Consider the following 24,119-nt stretch of genomic DNA (forward strand, 5'->3'; position numbering starts at 1 on the left):
GCAGTTAGAACATTTTAGACAGGAAAGGGATCCAGATTCATGCTTCTGCAGACAAAAAAAAGAACTGTACATCACCGTCCTGTACATCTGAGTGACAGTGGGTTCTGCTGAGAAATCCAGCTAAAAGGAAGATACTTTTCCAGTAGTATCTTGTAAGAAAAGACCTGAAAGCAGACAGTAACTTACGGAAGCACTTGAGGTAGGCAACTCCAATTAGGAATAAACATGCTACAATTCTGCAGCCCAGTATTAAATCCTTACATTTCTAAAAAAGGAAGAATCGAAGTTGTGCCTCCAGGAAGATTTTATTTGCTGGCTTTAGCAAATGTTCATAATCTTGGTTTCTGTGGATATCATTTTTAGGCTACTAAGTAACACCATGGAGTACATACGCAAAATTCAAAGCTGTGGTTCTCAATGGGTAGCCTGGCCTTAGCTAACTTTATAGATTCAGTCACTAATTGCTCTGAGTTTCCATATCTGTTGAACAACACTAAGTAGGAGCTTCTTAACTTCCATGAAATAAGTTAAATGCATAAATACATTCTGGGCAGCAAGGCTGTACTCCAACGCCATGGCGTGTCGAGACCAGTTTACAAGTGCTCAGAACCAGCCTTGTTTGCTGCTAGAGCCGACTGCAAAATCCATGAGGGCACTTGAAGGAGTGGAGACCGCTGGTTAAACGCACCGGGTTTTTTCCCGTGTGTGGGTTACCTTGACGATAACGTGGTCTCCGGCAGCTTTTCCAAAGCCCGGAGGCTCCGGGAACGCCAACCCGGCCGGCGGCTGTCGGTGCGGGCGGGGCCGCGCTGCGCCTGCGCGGGGGCGAGGCGGGGCCGCGCCCGCGGGATCTACCGGGCTCCGCCCGCCGTGGGCTCCGCCCGCCGCTTCCCGCCGTGTCCCGCCGCTTCCCGCCGTGTCCCACCGCGTCCCACCGCGTCTCGCTGCAGCGCCGCGCGGTGAGTGCCCTCGGGCAGGGCCGGGCCGGGCCTGTCCGCCCGCCCGGGCCGGGAGTGCAGCCGGCATCCCGGGCGGTGCTCCGCTGGCATGGGCGGATGGGGCGGGACGGGATGGGACGGGGCCCTGGCGGCGCCCGGCGGCGGGGTTCTCTGCCCTCGGGCGCCTCGGAGCCGGGGCCGTCCCGGCGCTGTCCCGGTTGGAGCCCTCGGCGGGTTTCCTCCGCCGCCCAGCTCACGGTGTCCATTTCTGCCCCGCCTAGACCATGTCCAAGTCCCTGAAGAAGATCGTGGAGGAGAGCAGGGAGAAGAACCAGCCCGAGGTGGACATGTGCGACCGCGGCATCTCCAGCATGCTGGACGTGCCCGGCCTGTGTAGGTACCGGCGGCGGCGGGCGGGCACGGCGCGGAAACTTCCTTATTTGTCCCGGGCGAGCGGGGGCCGGCCCTGGGCGCGGAGAGTCCCGGCCCGGCCTGGGCTCTGGCCCGGCCGCGCTGCGCTGCCGCGGCCGCCGAGGCTCTTTGGGCATGGGGGGCTTGGGAAGAGATCCGTGCGCTGAGCGGAGCGCCCCGCGTCAGGCAGCCGGCGGCACCGCGAGGAGCCGGGCGTGTGTCCGGGGGAGCCTCGCACCGCGGCTCGGCGTTCCCTGTGGCGCTGCTGTGGCACTGACCGATGGGGAGACTTCCCCTCCAATCCGTCCTGCTGCTGAAACAAAAACACCAGCCAAGTAGCATCTCCACTGGTTTTTGAAAGGGATAAGCTGACATCAGCCTGCAACTACGCGCGACTGGTCTTAGAAGGAGAGGACAGTAGTACTGTGTCACAGATACAGCGTCACATCATGCTTTGGATATTACAGGATTGCACATGCTTCCTGAAACTTGACAGGGTGCTGCTGTTGGTATGGTGCGTTTGCTGTAGTTAAATTTGCGGTAAATACAGCATAAATAACAGCATGCTATTACAGTTCCGGAGAGCATGTAAATGAAGAGCAACTTAGGTATCTTTGCCTTGTTAAAGTGCACATGATATTATGGCATAGCCAGTACTCAGGCAGTTAAAGTTGTGACTGTGCCACAGGCTGAAATTTTTCAGAGTGTATGATGCAGTGAGGGGAAAAAAAAGAAAAATCTCAAGGAACCAATATACTTAAAAACTCTTGACTGTATCCTGGCTTAGCTCTTTACTGCTATGTTTGTTAAACTTGAGAGCAGCCAGGAGCAAACGTACATAACTTCTCACAAGATAGATATGAGCTCAGGGATGGCTCACTACCAGCTCACCATTATCTGCACAGCTGGGAACACCATCAAGGTGTCTTCAATCACATCAGTAAAGGATGAAGTCTTAAGTACAGTTTTGCAGAACTAGGTTCTGTAGTTAAGTCTTCATTCTGGACTTTTTTTCTGCTTTTGGGTGGTGCATGGGACTGTGTGAAGATGGTGTTGTAAGGACCATATATGTCACATTAAATATAAAGCTTCGCTGCATTTCTATTGGATGAGCAGTTATTTGAGACAAAGTAGTGCTTATCTCACATTAATTAGAGATCGATTTTGAGAACCACACTTAGATCTGTCAGGTATATGGGGCAGCCACAGAGTACTGTTGCTCTTGGTACGTGGACTTAGTGCCTGCTGTCAACCCTAGACACATAATTAATTAATTAACCAGCTTTGATCGTTCAAGCATGGAAAAAGGATAATGTTGAAGTACATTGATAATCCTAAAAAAAAGGCTTTTCTTGCACAAAGACTCTTTGGGGTTTGTTGTTCAGGCAGAACCAGGGACCAGGGTGGGTGGGACACTGTGGTCCCCTGATGCTCCCTGATAGCAGGTTGCTAATTAAGCATCTGAAATGTCTTTGGCAGGGAGCTCCCTACATGGAGTATAGACTTGTGGTACCCTGGTTGGACTGCATCAGAGGAGTCTCTGTGCAGATCCTCTTGGTGCACATCATGTGACTTAATCTAGCATGGGCATTTGAGGCCTTCTTCAATTTGAGATTAAAGTTAGGGAAGGGGGAAGTAATGACTGGTTTCTGTTAAATTAATTGCTTTTTCAGTTATTATATTCACTGACAGAACACATAAGTGGATTTGGGTTTTTTTTTACCATGGAGGTATTTGCCTTCTGGAGAAGGAATACCTTTCATCAAATAAAAAGGAATACATATTACTTCTGAATTTTTAGTAACAGCTTGAGGAAGTGTTAAACTTGTTTTTAAGTTCCTGTCATCTGACTCCAAATGGATGGTCTTCTCTAATGTAGATTGGACGTTTTAGTTCTCTCTGGCTCTCAGAACTGGCATGTAAGCTAAAGGAGACAGCCTAGTACCTTTTCTTCTCTGTGTGTTGCATACCTTTCCAGGGCGGTGTTAAAGCTTGCCTTTTCAGCTATTTTTATTTTTTCTTTCCATGAAGTAAAGATCTCCATTAAAAGCAATCATCACTATTCATGCCCAGTGACTCTTCTTGAGTTTTGTCAGAGACTTAGTTTTGAAGACAGAGTTTTGTCTTTAAGGAGGGCCACTAACAAATGTTGAGAGTTAAGGTAAGTTTAGATAATAATTAGAAGGAGCATATTTGGTGATTTGAGTTTTGTAGGTTGGAAGGTATAGCTGAGTTACTGTGTTCAATAGCCCCTGATCAGCATTTTGTCTCACTTAATTATTTAGTGGTCGTAAATGCCCCTACCAGAGGTTCCAAGTATCCCTTAAAGGTAAACTGCTCCCTGTAGTCCATCAAGGTAAGGACCAAGCCTTGTCTCAGTGCATGTTTGAGTACTTGCTGCAGAGTGGGTAATTAACTTGTATTTAACCTTTCTTAACTTAATTCGCTTAGGGTTAATACAGACACAAGGGTTTGGAAGTAGTGTGCCATGTAACATCTGTTCACTGGGCCAGTCCTTTTCCTTTGGTTTCACCCTGTTCTTTTCATGTGTATTTAGGAAAAAATAAACACCAGAAAAAAGGAAGTGATAGAGAAAACTGGTGTTATGTGGGGCAAAGAGGAGCAAAGGAATATATGACCTGTCTTGGATACAATTCTCTTCTGGTTTCTCTTTTCAGTCTAGTCAGTAGCTTGCTGCAGTATAGGGCAGTCACTCATACTTTCTTTTGCACTGTTTTCCACCTTCTGTAGTAGCTGTGGGAGAGACAAAGGAGACTAAACTTGCCTCTGTCAAATACCCATGTCTCTTTCCAATTAAGGATGAAATACTTCTATCTGGAAGGAGATTGACAAGCTAGCTTACACCCATAAGCTTGGCAACCTTTACATCTCTTCCCACGTTCATGTTTAGCAAAGGAAGAGTATGGTTGCCAGCTTATATACAACGTGGCGTTCAGTTTCACAAAAAAAGGTTAAGTAGTCCCTGAAGCACTTCTAACTTGGGAGTTCATTAATGTCATTAGAATAGAAGTAGAGTTCAATTTTTGGAATATTCCTCGAATCCAGGCACTTCCATGCTTTCTCATAATGACTTAAAGTACAAATTAGAATTGTGTTACAGACCTTCAGAGCATGAGAATTTGGTGCTTTCAGCACTGAAATATGAGAACCCTTTTTCAGACATGTTCTGTAGAAAAGAGTTTTCATTTGAGACAAAATATCCCTTGATTTAAGTCTTTTGTGCTTTAGCTTGTCATGCAAATACCGTGTGAAACAGTTTTAATTGTTAAAGACTTTTTTTTTTATTGTTCCAGCATATGATGAAACAACAATTACACCATTTGTGTGCACATCTCTACTACATTTGTGCATCCTCCATACATAAATAGCGTAAAAAATGTCTTGTCCCACGGAAATATTCTATTGTATTGGTTTGGGTCTTTTGCCTTCATATTATGAAGTAAACAGATTCTATTTATTTATAAAGCACCCACTATGGACAGGTAATGGTAGAGAGCAGTAATAGATATCCTGTAGGCTGAACAAGCAGGTCCAGCAAGAAGGGAGTGGTGTGCCCTTTCCTTAGCATAGCAAAGGATAAGGCATTTATTGATAGGACTTTGAACAGCCATCAGCAATTATGGGATTGTTCTTAGAGAATGGACCAATCTCATTTATGTGTCTTTTAAGCAGTTGATATGGAGAAGCTACTAGTAAAGGAATTATTTTGCCCAAATAACTTGTGACATCTGCTCTGTTGTCAGGGAAGGAATATTGGATGCAATCCTATTTATGTGTTAATTTGTTCTCATTATCATTCCATCTGTAAGCTATTCATATTTTGCATAAAGTACATACTTGTGTGGTAGGAATTAACATGACTAGAATTTTTTATCAGAAAGTTAGTGTTGATAAAATTGTTCATTCCTAAAATAATGAAAGCACAGAAAGATGGAGAGGCAGGCTACTTGTAACAAATGCTGTAATGCTCATCCTGCACTAACTTCCTTCAGTGGGACAGGCAGTGTCTTATCTTGGCTCAGCAAAGTCACTGAGGTCTTCCTGTTTTGGGGGTGTGGGTTTGTTGGTTTTTTTTTTCTAATTTATTTTACTTTGGTTTGGTTGTTTTGTCAGGTTGGTTTGTTTTTTGTTCCTTTTTTTTTTTAATGGGGATGACTTTTATTTGGTTTATATTTTCCTTAAGATTTCCTTTAGTATAATCATACAGATATTTTAGGTAAAGCTAGCTTGCAGTGCATGGCAGCAGTATATGAAAAGCTTTGATAATAGAGCCAAAATGGAAGAACCTAAATATTCTTCCCGTGATTCAGGCTCTTTTTTGAAGTAATAGTGGGACCATAATGAGAATCTGTGGTTACTGCGCAAATAAGTTGCTCTGGCAGTAGGTATTATCCTGACCCTCAGACTTCTCTGAATATCTGAAAGCATTCATAAAATCACAGTAACTCAGTGCTTGTACTCTAGTGACTATGTTACCAAGGTACAGTCCGGAAGCTCCTGCTGTGGCATCGCAGGGAGGTTATAGCAGTTTCCCGTGGCAATCTCAGTCCCTTCCATTCTTGGGAGGATGGCACGTGGGCTGAGTCATCTCCCCATGACCATAACACAAGTATGTTATGCTTACCTGGACTGTGTACCTCCAAATCAAAATTGCCCACCTGGCTCCCTTTAGCCTTCTAGATGTTACTTGAGGATGTTAATCAGTTAAGATAGATGTCTTCTTTGCCAGATTTGATAGTTAAATTGCCCTACAGAATGTCTTTATGTGTAGGATGAGGTAGATCTCGGTCAGCTTGACATCCCACAACACAGTCCTTTTCACAGGAGTAGGCATGTGGCAGTGTAAGGAAAACATTATTTCCAGGAGCTTGTAGTTTTACACAGGTCAGTTTAATGGAAACGAGCAAATTTCCCTCTGTGTAAGGAGTGAGCAAGTACCACCTGCTTGGCTCCCTTTCTTAAAATGCTTCTAAACTTGCCTCTGAACTGGTAGTAGCTTTGGACCTTTCAAGACTGAACAATCTCTTTGTCTTGTTCTGTCTAAAGTGCTGCTGGAAGTAATCCAGAGCACAGACACCTAAACCTTTGCTCTTTTCAAAATAGAATTGGAGTGTAGCCTTTATTGTTCCTTTGGAGGAATGTCAGCCTGCTGTTGGTGGTCAAAGATGCCATGGGACTTTTTGTCATGCATCAGGATTGACTGAGATAGTGGAGTTTCAGACAAGGTGTCTAGGCTTCAGTCAAATTTGGACAGTAGAACACAGATTCAAATGTCTTTACTCTAGGGATTTTGGATTTGAAATTTTTAATGCGGACTTTGTTCTGTTTTGTATAGATGTGAGAGAAGAAAGCTTTCTGAAAATAGTCTCAGTTGAAGAACACAGTGATGGGACAAAAAGGAAGAGGGAGTAGTGTGGACAATGCTTCTAACCTTGTGTTGCTGAAGGCCAGTGGTGCACATGGCTTGATGGTGTAGTCAAAAGCCTTACCTTTAAATATGCACAGAACCTATGGCGGCATTTAAATTTGTCAGGAGTTCAATGTTCAGAACACCAAAGTCTGCAGCCCCAAAGCTTCATTTCCCTTGAGAAAGCATCCATGCTTCCTTTGTACAGATGTGATATTGTTTAACTTCTTTGCTTTAACAAAGTGAAATGGAAGCAACTTTGTATAGGATCAAAAACAATAGTGTTTCTTTCCTTTATATTTTAAAAAGCAATTTTTTTGTTGATGCTGTTGAGTCTAGATCCTAAGAGCTCCAGAATTACTTGTTTCTGAAGTAAAATGCAGAAGAAAAATGGTTTTTTCTTCCCTGGGATTGATGATGTCAGTTTTGGTCTGGCTCTGGTCTAGGTTCAGTTGCCTTGGAAGTGAAGACATCAGACTAGAGGACTTTGCATCCCAGCGGTAGGGCTGCACTTCTAGTGGTTGTGTCCCTCCTAGTCAGGCTTGAATATCAAGGGCCCATGAACTGTTGACTTTTACTGATTGTCACAGTTATTGAAAGAGCTAAAGCAAAAGAAACAAATGTATAAAGCATACTTAGGCATTTCTTCACAAGCTTGTGACTATCTCCAGAATCTTCTCTCATTTTGCTGTGTAAATTACAATCCTGTATTTATCTATATGGATAAGCACTCAGTAGTGTTAAATGGTTGCTTATGGTTCAGATACCGATGCTTATGGTTCAGATGCCTTTTATGTTTTGAAGAAAGCTCTTTGTGGAGGCTGCTGCTCTTGTCTGCCCTTTAGTGATGATTTTCCCACAATACTTACAGATTTTCTATGGGCTTCTTTCCCCGTCCTCTTGCTCTGCACAGCGAGGTGGTGCAGGCAGTACTTGAAGTGCTCAAATTTTGGGAGAAATTCAGGGCGAGTGCACTGTTTCTTCTTTCCTCCTCCCTGCCTTTCCTTCCTTCACAACCTACAATTGCGCAGGGAACTGTGGTGATGCTTTTTTTTTTTTTTTTTTTTTTTGTAACACTGAACTTTCTGATCTGGTGGTACGTTTCAGTTACTGCTTTCATTCTGCTAACAGGTCATATTTGCCTGTGTTAAGTCATGAGCTTTTTCAAGGATTAGCTGAAATGGTTGCTGTATCAGTGAGTAAAACTCTCCATGTTGTGTCTGATGCGGTAACAGAAATGTGAAGTAAAAGGGCAGAGGAGTAGGTGGATGTGTCCTTCAGTCTTGAGCTTCTCTTGTTTATTTGTGACAGTACACATGAATCAAGTTACTGGAGTGGAAAGAATAACTTTCTTATTTTTTTTTTCAGCTGAAATAGATACAAGCTCTCAGTTGCCATGTCCATAAACTAACTTCTTTCTCTCTTCATTTGCAGTTACGCTGTCTCACATCACACAGCTGGTTCTGAGTCACAACAAGCTTACAAGTAAGTGTGTTCCCGGTTTTGGACTTCGTTGCAGGCAGTTGGATGACATTGAAAAGCTGACACTTCCAGTTAGAGACAGAGTGCAATGACACTATAGAGAGTGGTACTTCTTGGTTAGTATTTCATTAAAAGTAAAGCGATGGAGGGTGTGACTTAGCAGCCGTTTTCAACGGGCCTTTCCCTCTTCGATACAGACCTGCAATGTACTGGAAGGTCTGTAATTCTCAGTCCTGTAACCAGTTCAGCCAGAAATCCAATTCCCACCATGGCTCTGAAGTCCTTACGTTAAGGTGAGGACTTTTGAAAATTTTAGCTGTATCAAAAGCAAAACAGTTTGCATTTTAGTGAGGCTATAATGAATTTGACTGAAGCAAAGCAAATTACATCTCCACTGTATTACATCTATAACCAAACATGAGCAAGGCCAACTGAATGTAAGCATCAGGCATGGAAGTCAAGTAGCCTATTTCCAAAAAAAGGTTGTCTCTTGGTCATACTGCACAAGCTGCCCTCAGGTTGTAGATCCTGCTTCCCACAGTAAAGAAGCCCCTTAGTGAGGTGTTGGTGAATAACATGTTGAGAGCAACTTAAATATGAGACGTAACTTGCTGGAGGGATATACTAGACTGACCTTTGCAAGGCAAAAGTTTTTGTGGGTTTGGGCTTTTTTTGTTTGTTTTTGTGCTTTATCTACCAGTGTCTTGTGCAAGCATTCCTGCTTCTTGGTTGTTGAAATTCAAGCAGTGAATTTTGTCTCACCCCTGTTTCTGTGCAGCTTCTAAAGAGAAGTGTTGCTCTTGTTGATGCTCTTGTCTGCTCTTCACGTGTGCCAGTGGATTTCTCTCTAAACCACTCCTCTTTTTGAAACTCAACTGGGGAGATTAAATGGGGAGGGGAATGGAAGCGGTGAAATGGGTGTGCTTTGACAAGAGGCGTATTAGGGTTTAGGTGCTTTAGTGTGTATCCAAGGAAATCTTTACAAATTAAGATGGGTCTTAAAAAATGCAAACCAACTAATAAAACTCAACCTGTTGAACTCTGCGCTACTTGCTGCCTGAGCTGTAAGGTAGTATGTGTTATTTAAAATGTGTGAATTAATGCAAAAGTGTCACTATAGTCTCTGTGCCTTTCCCGAGGATTAAGCATGAGGAAAATATAAATATCCTTAAATTTTAGCACATAAACACTTCTCTGGATGCAGTTTATTTGGTACTAATGTGTAGCTTAAAGGGTTTGTAGTAGTAAATAGATAACATTATGGACACTTTGTGACTGCTGTGAGAGCTATGAATTAGTTATACAGGACCCTTCTTTTGATAGTGTAGTGCCCTCTAGAATGTCATCTTGCTGTTTGTTTTTATCACATTGTAGCTTTCAAAGAAATCTCAATTTAATGACAAATGTTACCAACGGTTTCCATACATCTGGCATATAAATGATGACTGATGGGTAAGTTAATGGGCCAGTTAAGAGAGGGAAAATCCAAAAAAAGAGGGAAAATCACTGTTAAACATGTAGCTCTGTGCATGGTTTAGAAGGCCATGAAGTTACAAATAGCTTGAAGCTGGGAGAATGTTTTGAGAAAGCAGATGCCAGACGGCAATACACCTAAAGAAAATTTACCATAATCTCTCTGCCACTGGTGGAGCTGGGCTGTGGGGCTGCCCAGCTAGTGACTTTGGTGTGTTCCCTCAGGTACTGCAAGGAGATGGTTGTCTCTGACCTTGAGCTTCTGAAGGCTAGGCAGTTAATTGTACTCAGCCACTGCAGCTTTCTCTGCAGCCTTTGGAGGGTTGCAGGCACCTTGAGATAGCTGTTCATTCACTATGCCTCTGTCTAATTCTTGTGATCAGACAGCTCATCCAAGGTTGTGCTGACAGGCAAAGCTTCTCTCTGGTGCTGGTTATTTACTCTGGTATCTCTGCTTACCTGGCACAATGATGAAATGAGCTGGAAATGTTACTCTTTGTAAACTTCACTATTCTTTGTCTGAGATTCGTAAAATTCCTAGAACTTTTGAAATCTGACACTTTTAGGCTGACAGTGAATCAGCTCTTCCATCTGATGCCTTACAAATTTTAAGGTAGCTAAAGGATGCTGCACACACAATTGGCTGGGCAGGTAGCAAGTGGCTCTGCCTTGCTCTGAGGAAGAGGAGACAGGCTGAAGCTTCTGCATGAAGGCTTGAATCATGGTAAACTTGGCTGTCTCAGATCTGAGCTTGGAGAGGGCATGTGCCTTCAGCATGAGCGCCCCAATGAAAAGCTGAGTAACTAACCTATGTCCTAGCTGAGTCTTAGCTGCAGACCTGACTAGGGGAGGAATGATACAGTAATAAGAAATGTCCAAGAAGAATGTGTTCAGGTTGACTTTAACTATTCAAGAAAAATACAGAGTGTACCATTTGCTTGAAGCAGTTTTAGTTTTCAAAATACCAGTTTAAAGATTGCCATGACTGTAAGCTTGTGTTACATTACATTAAATCTCAGCCTTCAATTAACTGCTTTCTCCTGAAGTAGGTATCAGACCAGCAGGCTGCAAGTACATGCCCTCTCTCAGCCAAGGGATTCTGTCAGCCTTTTTAATTGCTGTGTTTGGGTTTCTTTTGTGGGAAGGTAAGACCACTGCTTGTCCTGAGAAGTAGCTTATTGAGTCAGAAACTTACTCTTCTTTCACAAATGGATGTGTAGACACTTAAATAGACAGCACACACTTTTAAAAGGCTAAATTTCAAGTTCATATTCTCATATTTGACACTGTTGACCTAATCTTTTAAGCTATGTAATTAATTGTCATAGCAGATTGTTCTTAAAATGACTAGGAAGCTGATGGCAGTGACACTTGACATGCTGCACTAAGGTCATATTAGCATCTTCTACTAGTTTTCTGCCATTTAAATGAGTGTTCTGCTAGCTTTTTTTTAGTGTTTAGAGTAAATATGTCTATCTGAAAATAAATAAATGTAAAAAGTGGATATGCATATTTTTATGTAAACATACTTTGTATTTTTGCCAGAAAAATATTAAAGCTAAGAAAAGTTTCATCAGCAAGTATTGAGGATTGCTCTATTAAATCCATCATACTCCTCAGAATAATTTTGTGGCATGGATTTTACTTGTATTTCCAGTGTGCCATTCATACTTCATTTACATGTCTAAATAATTTGTTATCAGAGGTACTCAAGTCCACATTGATTTTTCTGGAGATTATTAGGCTAAATTTTTTTTCAGCTATCTGGTGCTATGCTAATAGAGGAATGTTGAACTGGCTTTCTCTGCTCTAAGTGACTTCTGAAACAGTTGAGTCTGTCCTTTGCTGCTTGGTGAGAACTTCTTGTGCTTCAAAATCAGAAGCAAAGCTCTCAGGGAAGCTAAAAAGCTGTGATTCTGCAGTCTTGTTGAACCAGGTGCTGCATAAGTGACAAAGCTGGGAAGATTCCTCTGTAGGGTCTCTGGGAATCCAGTAGAAAGCAGAAGGAGAAAGTGAGTATTTGAGCTTTTTCTTAGCATAATGTAGACATAGGGGCCAGTGTCTCTATATGTTGTACTGGCATTTTTTTGTTCCATCATTTAGTCATTTTAAAGCCACAGCTGAGAAGCAAAATTCAAGGTAGTCATAGCTTGTATAGGTTGTCTGATCCTGACCCAAGTGTCTTTCGAACCCATTGTCTACCATCAAAATAAATGCAATAGAAGTCTTAATAGATATGTTTTTAAATTGCTGGAACTGAGTGGCTGAACCATAGGTGCTTGTCCTTTAGTGTGGTGGATTAATTTGGGTAGATGTGACCAAGCTGGTTTTGTTCCATGTCACTTGATGCTAGCTGAGGGACATACAGATAGCTTTGACCTCCTGCTCAATAGGATCATTTATGGGACATGAATAGTGGTAGGGAATTAGGGTAGCTGTGCTAGAGGGGTGGAGAGGGAGTCTGAGCCACAGGACATACTATTACAGAAACCCCGTTTGGTCAGCCACAAATATTGTTTCTGCATCATCTGTGCAACAGTAGTAATTTTTATGGGTATTTATGCTTCTGTTTTGTGTATTTCTAGGGCTACTTCACTCAAGTTCAGGTGGAACATAACTGAAAGTCTGCAGCAATCTTGGCCACTTGTTCATCTAGTGCCTCTGTGCAGGATGAAAGTGACCTTCAGGTGTTGGTGTAGATCTGCCTGTTCTGGAGGGGCAGCTGCCATGATTCCTCTGACATTGCTGCTCTGTGGTTCGTGCTGGGGTAGTGCCAGTCATGTGTTAAGGAATTAGTCATACAAGTTCTTGAAATCAAACTTAGAGCTACTTTGTTCAGAGCCCTTCAGCTAGAATTTGTGCTTTAGTCATGGTTCTGGGGAACAGGCTGGGAATTGCAGAATACTGAGATTCTGGAGAGCCCTGGCCAGGGAGAAGAAGGGACATCACTAGGCTTGTCTGTTTTTAATCTGTCTTGCCCCATATTGTTTCAAGCACAACAAGGTAGAGCTCTGGGAGACAGTGTGAAATAGATCATCTGAGTTAGGATGAAGATTTTTTCCAAGCTGGTGATGGGGTTTGTCTGGCACATCTTGAGGGCTCACAGGGTTTGGGTTTTATTGTTTTATTTATTTATTTACTTTATTTGTAAATTGATTGTGCTAAAACAACAAATGCCTAGCTTTGACTAGAAAAAAGTACCTTTGCAGGCTGAAGTCAGCAGGTAGGTTAGGTTTCATCTTTTGGTTCCCTTGTGCTGCTAGATTTGTAATTGAACAAGAACTGGAGTAGAATTAGCAACAAAAAACCTTGTTTTAATAGAGAATAGTGATAGAGCATAAGGTGGCTTATGCCTTGTCTGCTTTTTCCTAGCAGAGCAGCTTTTGTGTACTGTTTTGACATAAGTATGAAGGGATACTGAACCTTCTGGACTTTAGATTGGTTGCCAATTCCAACACTTAAAACATACACAGAGTTTCACGTCCCAGTATAGGATGGGAAATCCTTACTTGGTATGCTGAAGAAGTTTTGACAATTAAAACCCATGTACTATATTGTGAATAGGAAGTGTGTTTGAAGAGGTTTCAGATGTTCAGTTTGTCTGTTATCCCACCCAGAAGGGCACAGAGGGGAAGATGTGACTGGAAAGCAGGCTGGGATATTAAAGGTTGCTTCAGCATTGACAGCATGTGTGAGTGCTGGTTGTCATCAATTTGTCTGCAACTATTACTCTTTCAACCTGTTTTATTTTCACTTATTTTGGGATGTGCAGTAAGTCTTTGACTTGTATCTACTATGACAGCTATTTGTTTTACCTGCCAGAGGCGGTTAATTAACGCTGCAATCATTTGGAGAAATCCATTCAGAGATTGTGTCTTTTGTGTCATTATCTGATTGTACCGGGAGTGTGCCTGCTGCCGGTGGAAGTACCAGTACTCTGTGGTTTGTCCAGCAGAGGCCACTGTTTGAGTACATTTAGCAGTTTTCTTCCTGGGAAGACACTTGTGTTCCTGATAGCTGGATTCATCCCGCCTGGTGGGTAATGGTGGACAGCAACTTTGTTTTTGCTGTTCTCCTCAGTCTCCTTAACCTCAGGTGATCCTGCTCTCACTGGCTTCACATATTCTCGTGCTGCCTGTAAATGATCTCAGAAGTTTCCTGCTATTCATAGCTCACTCCTGATGATTTCTATATCCTTTTGTTCTCATGCTCTGATTCCTTGTGCAGTAGTATCAAATGATTAAATGATGAGAGATCGGGAACAGCTATTTTTTCCACAAACCTCTTCTGTGCTACCTGATGTCATGTTCTCTGTCCATCTCTAGCATTCTTCTGATCTGCTCTCCTGTACTGTTCTGTGATCTTTTCACTGCTTCTCCCTTGATTCTCATGTAATCCTTTACTCATCTTTGGTCCCTTCATTTTTATGGGGTGATCCATTAGTTTTTTGCTGCTGGTTCCCATTTCCAGACCTGAATTTTGTTTGAGTTCACTTTGTGCTCGTGTCAGAATAGCTGTATCTCATTGATCATTGTTCCTTTGACAGCCATGTGGTCACCCTTTATCATCACTGTACATTTTGCCTTCTTTCAGTAGAGCAGTTCAAAACTTTTCTTTTTTTCTACTCACACAACTTATTGCTTCTTTGCTCTGCCATCTCCTTAATTGTTTTTCTCTCTGTGTGTGACCAGCACAGAAGCTTGTCCCTTTATTGCTGTTAGCCCTCTTGACTGTGTCCTTTGATCTTTATTAGCATGCTGCTAAAATCTCTTGGTTTAATTTTTACATTAGGACGTCTCCTTTCTGAGTCACCTTTCTGGCTGTAGTCTATACCTGGAACTATTGGAGATAGTCCAGAGACAGCAACACTGCATCTGCCTGTCCTGAATTCCTTCCCAGTCTAGCTGCTTTGTCTTCTCCAGTCTGCTGAAAGGTGTAATGGTGTCTCCCACTGGTATTGTCTGACACTTTGCATCTTGCCTGGTATCAGGTTATTTATGTAACAAATCTGCTGACTTCTGGAAGGAGCTAGATGACCGTGTACTCTTTATTCTTTGTTGCTTCTTGTATTCTCCTCTACTGTGCTTCTGCCTCTGCTCTTTCCTTCTGGTAAGTCATTCCATGCTGTTGTCCTGACACGATATACTCCAAAATGGGGCAGGTAATGTCTGCAAGGTGAGGCTAGGGCTGTGTCCAGAGCGCTGGACTTGTGCCTGACAGTGTCTATCAGCTATGTGTGGGAGAGATGCTTCAAGCTACCTGTAAGCCTTTCATTTTTTTGCTAAGTTTTGATTTGGTTTTACTTCCTATTTCTGATGCAGGGATCTCTATTGGGAAATATCTTTATGAATGCAGTACACAGGAGGATGTGAAAAGGAGGAAAAAGGAGATCCCTATACATCTGCCTTACTAAATCTGTGACATGTGGATTCTACTCAAATGTTTAGATTAAGTACCTTGTTAGTTTTTTCTTTTCTTCCTGAAAAACATCCCAAACCTTTGGTTATGTGAAAATACAGACAGTAGAGAATTTTGATTTTAAATATATATAATATCAGCTTTGCTTCTAGGAAACTTTGGGGAATGAAACAGAAATATTTGTGAAAGAGTTTTGTGGTGTAATGGTACAAGGATACATGCAGAAAGTACCAAATTTATGCATAAATTAAATTGTCAAAGTTTGTGCTGTATGGCACCAAAGTCAGTTTTGCACCGTAAGTAAAGTGACCATGCTAAAAACTACACTAGACATAAAACACTTGCCTGGAACGTAATTCTTCATAAACTTTTGTTCTTCTCTTATTAAAAGACACGTGCAAACATATTAACTTCTTTTTTAAGTCTCTGTTTTCTGACATGTTACTACAAGTTTCTTGTGTCTTCATTTATTTCCCAGTGGCTTAAAATAGCTCTAATTTTTCTGTGGAAGCCCCATATAAGTGATCATTCTCCATGTTTATATACAGGTTGTGGAAGCCCCATATAAGTGATCATTCTCCATGTTTATATACAGGTTGTAATGGAAACTTACTGAATATCCTCTTGCCACATCTAGACTGGTTTGCAGTTGGCATTTTCAAAGGAAGTGAACATTGCAAAAGTGAGCTCACCTCATTAAAGACAATTATTTTGTATTACAGAATTTACTGTCAAAAAACCAAGTAGAACTTTTTGGCTTCTAATATGGAAGAACTGAGATGAGAAGGTAAATTTGGTGTAGATGGAGGGGAAACTGGATTTAGTTTTACGTACTTTGTTTTGTACTTTATTTTCTGTGTATTCTTTTTGTTTTTCTAGTAGTCAGGTGTGTTGAAGTGGGTAACAACCCAGCATTTCCCTTCAGACCGCTCACCATCTGGCCTTTCAACTTTTTCCATGCACGTCCTGTGGCGTAACCTTTGGGGTGAAATAATTCCCTGACCTTGATGTGATGATGGGCAATGTGGTAACTGGTTGCTTGTCTTGAAGAATCATCTCCTGTAGCTGGAAATTAAATGTACAGTCAGCTGAAGTCTGGGGTAAGCTAATGTAGAGGCACAGAGAGGACTCTGTACCATACAGACTTAAGAAGGTGGCTTTAAGTACTGGGTATGGGGAGCCCAAACTAGGAGGGAGCTTAATTCATTCCCAGTTCTGAGAACTGGAACAAAAAACACATGTGCTGACTCTGCTTTTGAGCAGTGAGCTTTTTTACTGCAGCCTCTTCTGTGAGTGTGTTTAGAGGACAGGCTGGTGTCCCCACTAAGCAGTGTCAGCACAGCAGTCTGCAGTGCTCAATAGGGGAAAGACTCAGTTGATCCAAGTTGCAGTGAGAAATAATCCTCTGTGCATTTCTAAAAACATTTCAGTGGTGTAAAAAGTTTAAACTCCAAATACTGGCTAATAAGGCAAACTGAAATCATGAAAAATTTTTTAGACCCGCTGAAAGCAGAATTTTGTAAATAAGCACTGCTAGGCGCATGGTAGATGGGCACTTCTGAGTAAGAGGCTGAAGTGATCTTCACCTTTGTGGGTAATCTGTAGTAATTGTTCAAGGCCTGGGGCGCAGGATGTCTGTGGTTAGTACCTTTTGTGAACTGCAGAAAACATGTTACATAGACTGAAGTAAAGAGAATATTGAGGAAGGGAAAGGTGAACTTACTGAACAAACTTCAGACAGATTGATTTATCTAAAGCCAGCAACTGTGCAGTAGTGTGAAACTCTGAAAAAGATCACGCTTAAACAGTTCAAACACCTGAAAGAGACTCACTGGCCTTTAGTGATATTGTTTGCCTTTGGTGGAAGCCTAATATTAAATCTCAGCACTATCAACTAAAGTTTGTTTGTCCTGCAAAAGTTATTTCTCTTAACCTGCTGTTGCAAGTATCAACACACATAGATAATCTGACCTGTAGTAAGGGTATGTAGCCTGTGTTCTTCAACTTTTTGCATGGTGTACCTCATGTTTTGTTGGTTGTTTTGTTTTTTTTTTTTCTCCTTACTTAAATATAAAACAGCAAGTGTCTTGGCTGAACTGTGTAATTCTCACAAAGCAGTTCTTGAAGATGAAGATGCTGCAGTTGACTATTGTAACTCAAAAAGCTTGGCTAATACTTCGTTCTCTTCAAAATTATTTGCAAAACTTAAGGGTGTCTTCATAACCACATTTATATATATATACATCCTTATTCACACCACTCCTTAATGCTGTTAAAAATGCTAAAAAGCATCAGATTTTAGTGAGCTATTTTGGTGTGCTTTCAGTTCTTTGCAGTTAGGTGATGTATTTTTAACACAGTAATCCCTTCTGAACCTCAGCCCCTGGCTTCTAGTATTTCTCTCCAAACTGTGACATCTTAAGCTTGTTTCTTAGAGAAGAACAGATTTGTCCTTTCTTTTCACTAGATGTCACTTGATTCCCAGTGTCTTCTCAGTCTTTCTTGTGCTCTCTGCTCTTCTACTTAGACTCTGGCTTCTGAATGGAAACTGTTTATTGACAAATTGCGTTGTTAGCACATTAGCACATCAATGAGGTATAGTATAATTTGAACATGTTTGTAAGAAGAGTTTCATATCTGAGGTGCTTCTGTGGATAATTGAAATTAAAAAATCCTGCTGGTTTCTGGAAAGAGTAGATTAAGAAGATGAGGGTTTTTTTAATGTTTTCAGTGTGGGGAAGATTAATATCCATCTTTGGAAGAGTGAAGGGAGGGCAAAAGGGGAAACTTGAACTACACAATGTGTAAATTAAGTACTGTATGCTTCAGTTGGGATCAGGATTCTCTCCAGTTAGCTGCCAAGTATGATATCAGCATGCCTATGAATATTTAAAATGAAAACTGTTGTGTTCTCCCTCTGCTAATTCCTCTTTCATTTTGGTGAAGATGATTGCTTCTTTTTCTGTATAACAGAACCCTTGTCAAATTAATCTAAACATGACTCTAGCTCTATGAGTACAGTTATATTGGATGCACAGAATGCATTATATATTTAGTATTCTAAATTCTTCCTCCCCCATGAAATGTGAGTAACATTTCATGTCTTCATGACCTTTACACTAAAGGATCCTTACTCATGAAAGCTTCCTGTTGACGTTAACTGGATTAGCAAATCCAGAGAACTGAGTTTATTATATTGCGTAGCCCTCAGGTTTTACTTAAGTCTTAAAAAGTAGGTTCTTGATCTTGGCAAGAAGTCTCTACTTGGGATCCACGGTGGACTGACTGGACTCTGAAAGATCTGTATTGAGTTCTCTTTACTTTGTATGAATCTTGACCAGCTTTCCAGTGGAACAATTTAATGAGAAACTGGCATAGTCATATAAATCTCTCCTCTGTCAGAGAACTGCTATTTTAATAGTTCCTTTGGATAAATATTCCCTTAGAACCTGTAAAGCTTTGGAGTACTACTGAACATCATGTTCCTAGGTAATGCAAAATTACTTTGTTAAGTAAAGAAACATTCTGAAAAAAACAGCGATTCTTCAGCTATTCAAATTTGGTTTCTAAGGATGTGATTGCCAGAGGAATTAATCTTATTTTAAAAAAATTAAAATTCTTATTCCTCTTGATGTCTGATCCAGAAAACACTGGCTTCAGTTGGAGGTTTTCTGTAGCCTTTGGGTCATATTTATTGAGGAGATCACAAGCCTATTCATGCACAATTTTATGCAAAATCAGATATTACAGATAGCATTTTCCAAGCAGTGGTGGAACAATGTTTATTTTGAATATTCAGTGTAAAGGTTTAAATGAACTGAAATGTTTAATGCAGTTTATGTACCATGTATTCTTCTCATGGAGACTTAGGTTTTTACTGAATCATTTCACTTATTAAGTTGGGTAGTTTATTGACCCTTTTAGTTTTTTTCATCTGAAGTTCCTTATCTAATTTTTTTTTTAATTTAGTTTCAAACTGTAAAGGAAAATTTGATACAGATTTTTTTTTTTTTACAGAAAAAATTTTACAGAAAATTTACAGATTTTTTTTTTTACCAAGAGTGTCTTCAGAAATGTTTAATTTAGTGTCTTTACTAAACAAGCAAGCAAAAAAGCAGACTTGGTTTCATCTTTTAGATAAAAGGAAATGGAGACTTAATTTCACAAACACCTGAGTTTGTTTACTTTAGAAATTGTTAGGATTGCTGTTGTTTCCCAGGGCTTCACAGATGTTTAAGGGAAATAATCTTGGTGGCTATTTTCAGAAATAATGACTTTTTGAAGCCTGTGCATTTTCAGCTGTGTGAAGGGTCCTGCCACCACAGGAGGAATTGTATTGAGACCTGTTTGAATGGCAGAAGAGTTACTGAGTGGAACTAGAGGGAGAATAATGGACTTCGTTTTGTTCTTTTCCATTTGCTGTGCTCTTCATCCTTTGTCAGAGGTTGGGTGTAGAAAAGGAGCTGGATTTGCATGTCATTTCTAGGTAGTGGTATGAGAACCTCTTGACTTGTGCTTTATGGGAAAGGGTTACATCTGAGACATGTGATTGCAGGCTGCTGGCACTGATCTGGATGGTTTTAGTGAGTTGCTCTGCAGGGTTAGTAGCTGTCCTGAATTGAAAGATCTTTCTAACTCAGTACCTGCTTTCCAGCTGAGGGCAACATCAGACCTCTAGTAAAGCTCATGTCTGGTGTTGGCTTCTGGCTCTCAATGCTGAAAGAGAGCTAAGGCCCAAATCCAAGATACTCTAGGTGTGGGGTTACATAGGCATTGGACAGTAGCATTTAATCCTCCTTATCTATATTTTGGAAATAATTTTGTTAACTTTTAAACACTGCTGGTTGTATAGGAGTAAAATGTAATGACTTGCCTCAGGTGAACTTGATGAGAACTTGATGTTTTACTGTCTAAAGAATTGCCACTAACTTCAGGGCAAAAAGAGCATAAATGCTTTGAAGTATAACAAGTTGCCAGTCCTTATTTCCAGAAACATGAACAAAGTCCTCTTATTCTTTGTGGACAGCCTACAGCCCCTGTTTTTCACTGTCAACCAGCTTTTGAAATCAAGGTTAAGTCTACAGCTGTCATTGTGAATCACTGTATGCGGTTTCCAGTATTGAACAAGGGGAAGCTGTTTGTGGTCTTATGAAGTGAGACTTAATATGAATGGGGCTTCGTTATGTGACTGAAGCTTCACAGGAGAACACAAAGGCACTGGGCTGCCAAATTTTGGTAGCATTGGCTGAGGGGGAGTTGTTAATGACACTGGGCAGCAGATGGTCTTGGAAGAGTTGTTAAGACACTGCCGATCGTACTGTAAATATGTGGGTGGACAGAACCAGGATGCTGACAGTTCACTCTCACAGCTCATCATGAGAAGGAGACTCCAGTGGAATTCAGTTATTGCCGGAATAAGAATGTCTTGGGATGTGGCAGTCTGCTATGTATCTGGGAAGGGTTTTGCGACATGGTAGTGGGTCGTGTAAAGTTCAAAACGGAGAGCATGGTATGCCTAATCAGCTTTGCTTGACCAGCACTGATCTTTACACCTGAGGCTATTGATCCTGTGCGGTTTAGCTACAAGGTCAGTACAGAAATTAAATTCATTCTTCCAATTTTCATTGGATACAAGAGAGAATTCATTTACATTACAAATTAATCTGAATTGTCGAACCAGAAAATAAACTATTACTGGAAAAAGTCCTCTCTTCCTTACTACGAGCCTGGCGTTGACCTACTCTTCTGTTTTTCCTTTTCACAAAATACCTCCAGGCATTCCATCCAAACTAAAAAAGGACTGTTGTGGACTGGGGCTTTTCATTTCAATTTAACAGGGTAGGACACAAAAGCATTTCATTTAAATCCTTTGCTAAATATTTGGCCTTTTTCTTCTCTCAGCCCGCTTACCAGTGCAGCTTTTAGTAAGTATAGCTTGAAGAAAATAATGATATAAAGTATCCAAAATTTCATTCACAACATGAAATACAATATTTGGGGATTAAACATATTTATCAGGAGATAGTAATATGTCTGCATTGTCTTTCTATTGTTAAAGCTTTGAATAAGCTAAAACCTGTGCTTTCTAGTACATCTGATTCCTGTTCTTCATAAATGCAGTATCTGAGAAGATCAGAAACATGGTTTGCCTGTCCATTGCATCTCATCAAAGTCAAATTATGAAGTCTAATTTCTGAAAGGAAAATATTTTAATAGTGGTAATTACTTTTCTGATGAAATATTGAGGCTGGAAACAGCTGGATGATGTCAATTAAAATCCTCAGTTAACTTCTGTTTGGGAATAATTTAAAACAACAGTAGTAGTGAAATACCCTTTAGTTTGTGAATACACATAATACTTGTTATCATTGACAGATGATAACAAGACAGAATGACAGATCAGTAAGGACCAGTTGGAAAATAACTCCAGGGGAGGTCTTTTAAATGTTCAGATTTACCTTAATGACTTTATATAAAAGTCTGCTAAAACCCTCCTGCAATGAATATGGCCCTCAACAGTAATATTTATGTAGTGTAATTAGAGTCTTTGTTAGGGATCCCATTATTGTTCACAGTGTAATTAGACTTACAGTCTAGTAAATGTGACATACTGCGATGTTGTGCTTTGTAAACATTATTGACTCCATTTTAAGACTGAGACTGCCTCATACCAACAAATAAAAAAAAAAAAAAATCATGGCCTCATAAAACCTTCTAATTATTTAGATGAGCACTCTGTGGGTTCCTGATGCAAAGTTGAGACTGAACCAAGGTGAATATTGAGCACAGGTGCGAGCTTCAGTTTAGGTGTCTTGCCAACCTCCTTTACACCTCAGCTGGCTGCCTAAATTTCACTAAGTTTAAGGGGTGGGGGGGAAGAGATATAAGTCTGAATAGCTTTTTAACCTCATTAGCTCAGTCATTTGTACTGTGTTTCTGCCTTATAGTTTGTATACATAATAACAACTCGCTGTTATCTGTTGGGAATCCACTGTAGCCATGTATATGTATTCTTCAGTTTCTTTATCATTCATGGGAGTGTCTTGGTTTGAAAAGACAGGTGTCTGTCAGGGAAAAGCTGGAGCTTCCCTTGGAATGGAGAATGTAAACCCCCTCTCTCAGAATTATTATCATTCATTATCATGAAATTAAGGGGCTTTCAGGTAAAGATATGGGAATAGGAATTCCCAGTTCTTTACTAGGAATATTGAAAATGTAATAGAACCAAAAAAAAAAAAAAAAAAAAAAAAGGCAAACAAACAGAGTCAGAACACAGCCTGACACCCTGTTGGTCAGGGTGTTGGGAACAGTCCAGCTAAGTCCTCCTGGAGTGACAGATGTGGTTCTGTTGGAGTAGAAATGATCCTGTAGAAGGGTCCAATGGTGGCAAAATGGGTCTGCTCTTGCTCTGGGAATCCAGTAGAAAACAGCCTGTCCTGGTGTTCTGAATCTCAGATTTTATTCAGGTAGGAATGCTTGGCTCCTCCCACTGGATGGAGCATCTCACAGTGGGATGATGTAATTTTATCGGTCATGTGGTGAGCTTTAATGGTCCATTAACAGCAGATATCCCTTGAAGGGAGGATGGGTTGTGAAAGAGATAAGAACACTGCCCCACCTGGTTTTAACAGCTGGCCCATTAACAGAAAGACCCCGCCCCCTTCCTCCCCCCCCCCCCCCCCCCCCCCCCCCCCCCCGAGTTACGACATCAAGAAAAACACCTTTTCAACTGGTTTCAACAGATGGGAATAGAACACATCTTGCATTGCAACCCAAGACAGGGAGGTAACTGAAAATGAGCTTGGATAAACAGTTATTTTGGGGCTGAATTTAATTTTTTTGTAAATTTTGTTGTATCTTAAATGACCAAGAATTTGGATACTAAATTGTTTAAGCAGTAAGCAGAACGGCCCATTGCTAAAAATGAGGGATTATTTTATGTTTATTGTTAAAGACCTTTAGTACAATTGCTGTCTTGGTGTAACTACTTGTATCATTAATGTTTTTTCCACTCAAATAATGACATGATCCCAGTCTCTCAGGCTCTGCTTTTTTGAGACCTGTGTGTGCTACATGAATTGAGAGGACAGCCTGCTTCTCTTAGTCTGTAAGAGCACTTGTCCTCGTCTCCCTTTATCTGCAGTCATCTTTGTCAGTCAAAATATCTTACAGCTCTAGTAGTAATTTTTGCAGAGTATAAAATGAGTGCTCTCAGCAATAAGAACATGTTCTAGATAGGAGACTTTATGGATGTAAACTCTGCTTTTATTGGAATAATGAGATGCTTTCTGTGCTGCAACCAGTGTACAAACAGTGCAAACACCAGGTGCTGGTAAAGCATCTGTAGTCTGGGTAGCTTGCTCTAACTGCAGTGTCTCACTGTGAAAACTTTCCCACAGCTGTGCCAGCAAACATCGCAGACCTGAGAAACATAGAAGTGCTCAACTTTTTCAACAACCAGATTGAGGAGCTGCCTACACAGATAAGCAGCCTTCAGAAGCTCAAACACCTGAACCTTGGGTGCGTATCTTAATGCAAAACTTTGCTGTAATAGAGGTGTTACCAAATGTCATCACAACTGAACCTGTAACTTCTTATTTTTTGTTAGCGAAGTTTCTTATTAAAGGCGGTTTTGAGGATAACCTGGGAATTATGGCTTCTGAGTGTTCAGTTAATGTCCTGGATAAACAGAAACTTAAATGATCCAGCACTTACTCTGGTATACCGATAACTGGTTAAGGGCAGCAGCAACTCATATTCATTGAATACTGTAGTGAAACTGAACAATTACTGACTTCCCTAGCAACTGCCTCTTAATTCTATGGTTACTGCATAAGAATCAAGCTCTGTTTCCTGTTCTCATTTGAAAAAAAATCCATGTTAATTTAGAACTTTAATTCCAAATTTTCAAATTTGGCTTTATAGACATTTCAGTTTATATTAAACCTGTAAAAGCGTGTATTAGATGT

The 24,119-nt window shown here is 40.8% G+C and overlaps 1 protein-coding gene across 1 annotated transcript in view; it reads left to right on the forward strand.

The window, feature by feature from the left end:
• The first annotated feature begins 811 nt into the window (after positions 1 to 811).
• The window catches only part of RSU1 (Ras suppressor protein 1), a 103,284-nt gene continuing 79,976 nt past the window's right edge, over positions 812 to 24,119 (forward strand). The window contains exons 1-4 of the mRNA XM_066316799.1: positions 812 to 959; positions 1,220 to 1,331; positions 8,212 to 8,262; positions 23,550 to 23,670. Of these exons, the coding sequence (XP_066172896.1) occupies positions 1,223 to 1,331; positions 8,212 to 8,262; positions 23,550 to 23,670 (281 nt within the window). The 5' untranslated portion in view covers positions 812 to 959; positions 1,220 to 1,222. The remainder of the gene's footprint in view (positions 960 to 1,219; positions 1,332 to 8,211; positions 8,263 to 23,549; positions 23,671 to 24,119) is intronic.

Source organism: Sylvia atricapilla, chromosome 1 (genome assembly GCF_009819655.1).
Source record: "Sylvia atricapilla isolate bSylAtr1 chromosome 1, bSylAtr1.pri, whole genome shotgun sequence".
NCBI classification, from domain to species: domain Eukaryota; kingdom Metazoa; phylum Chordata; class Aves; order Passeriformes; family Sylviidae; genus Sylvia; species Sylvia atricapilla.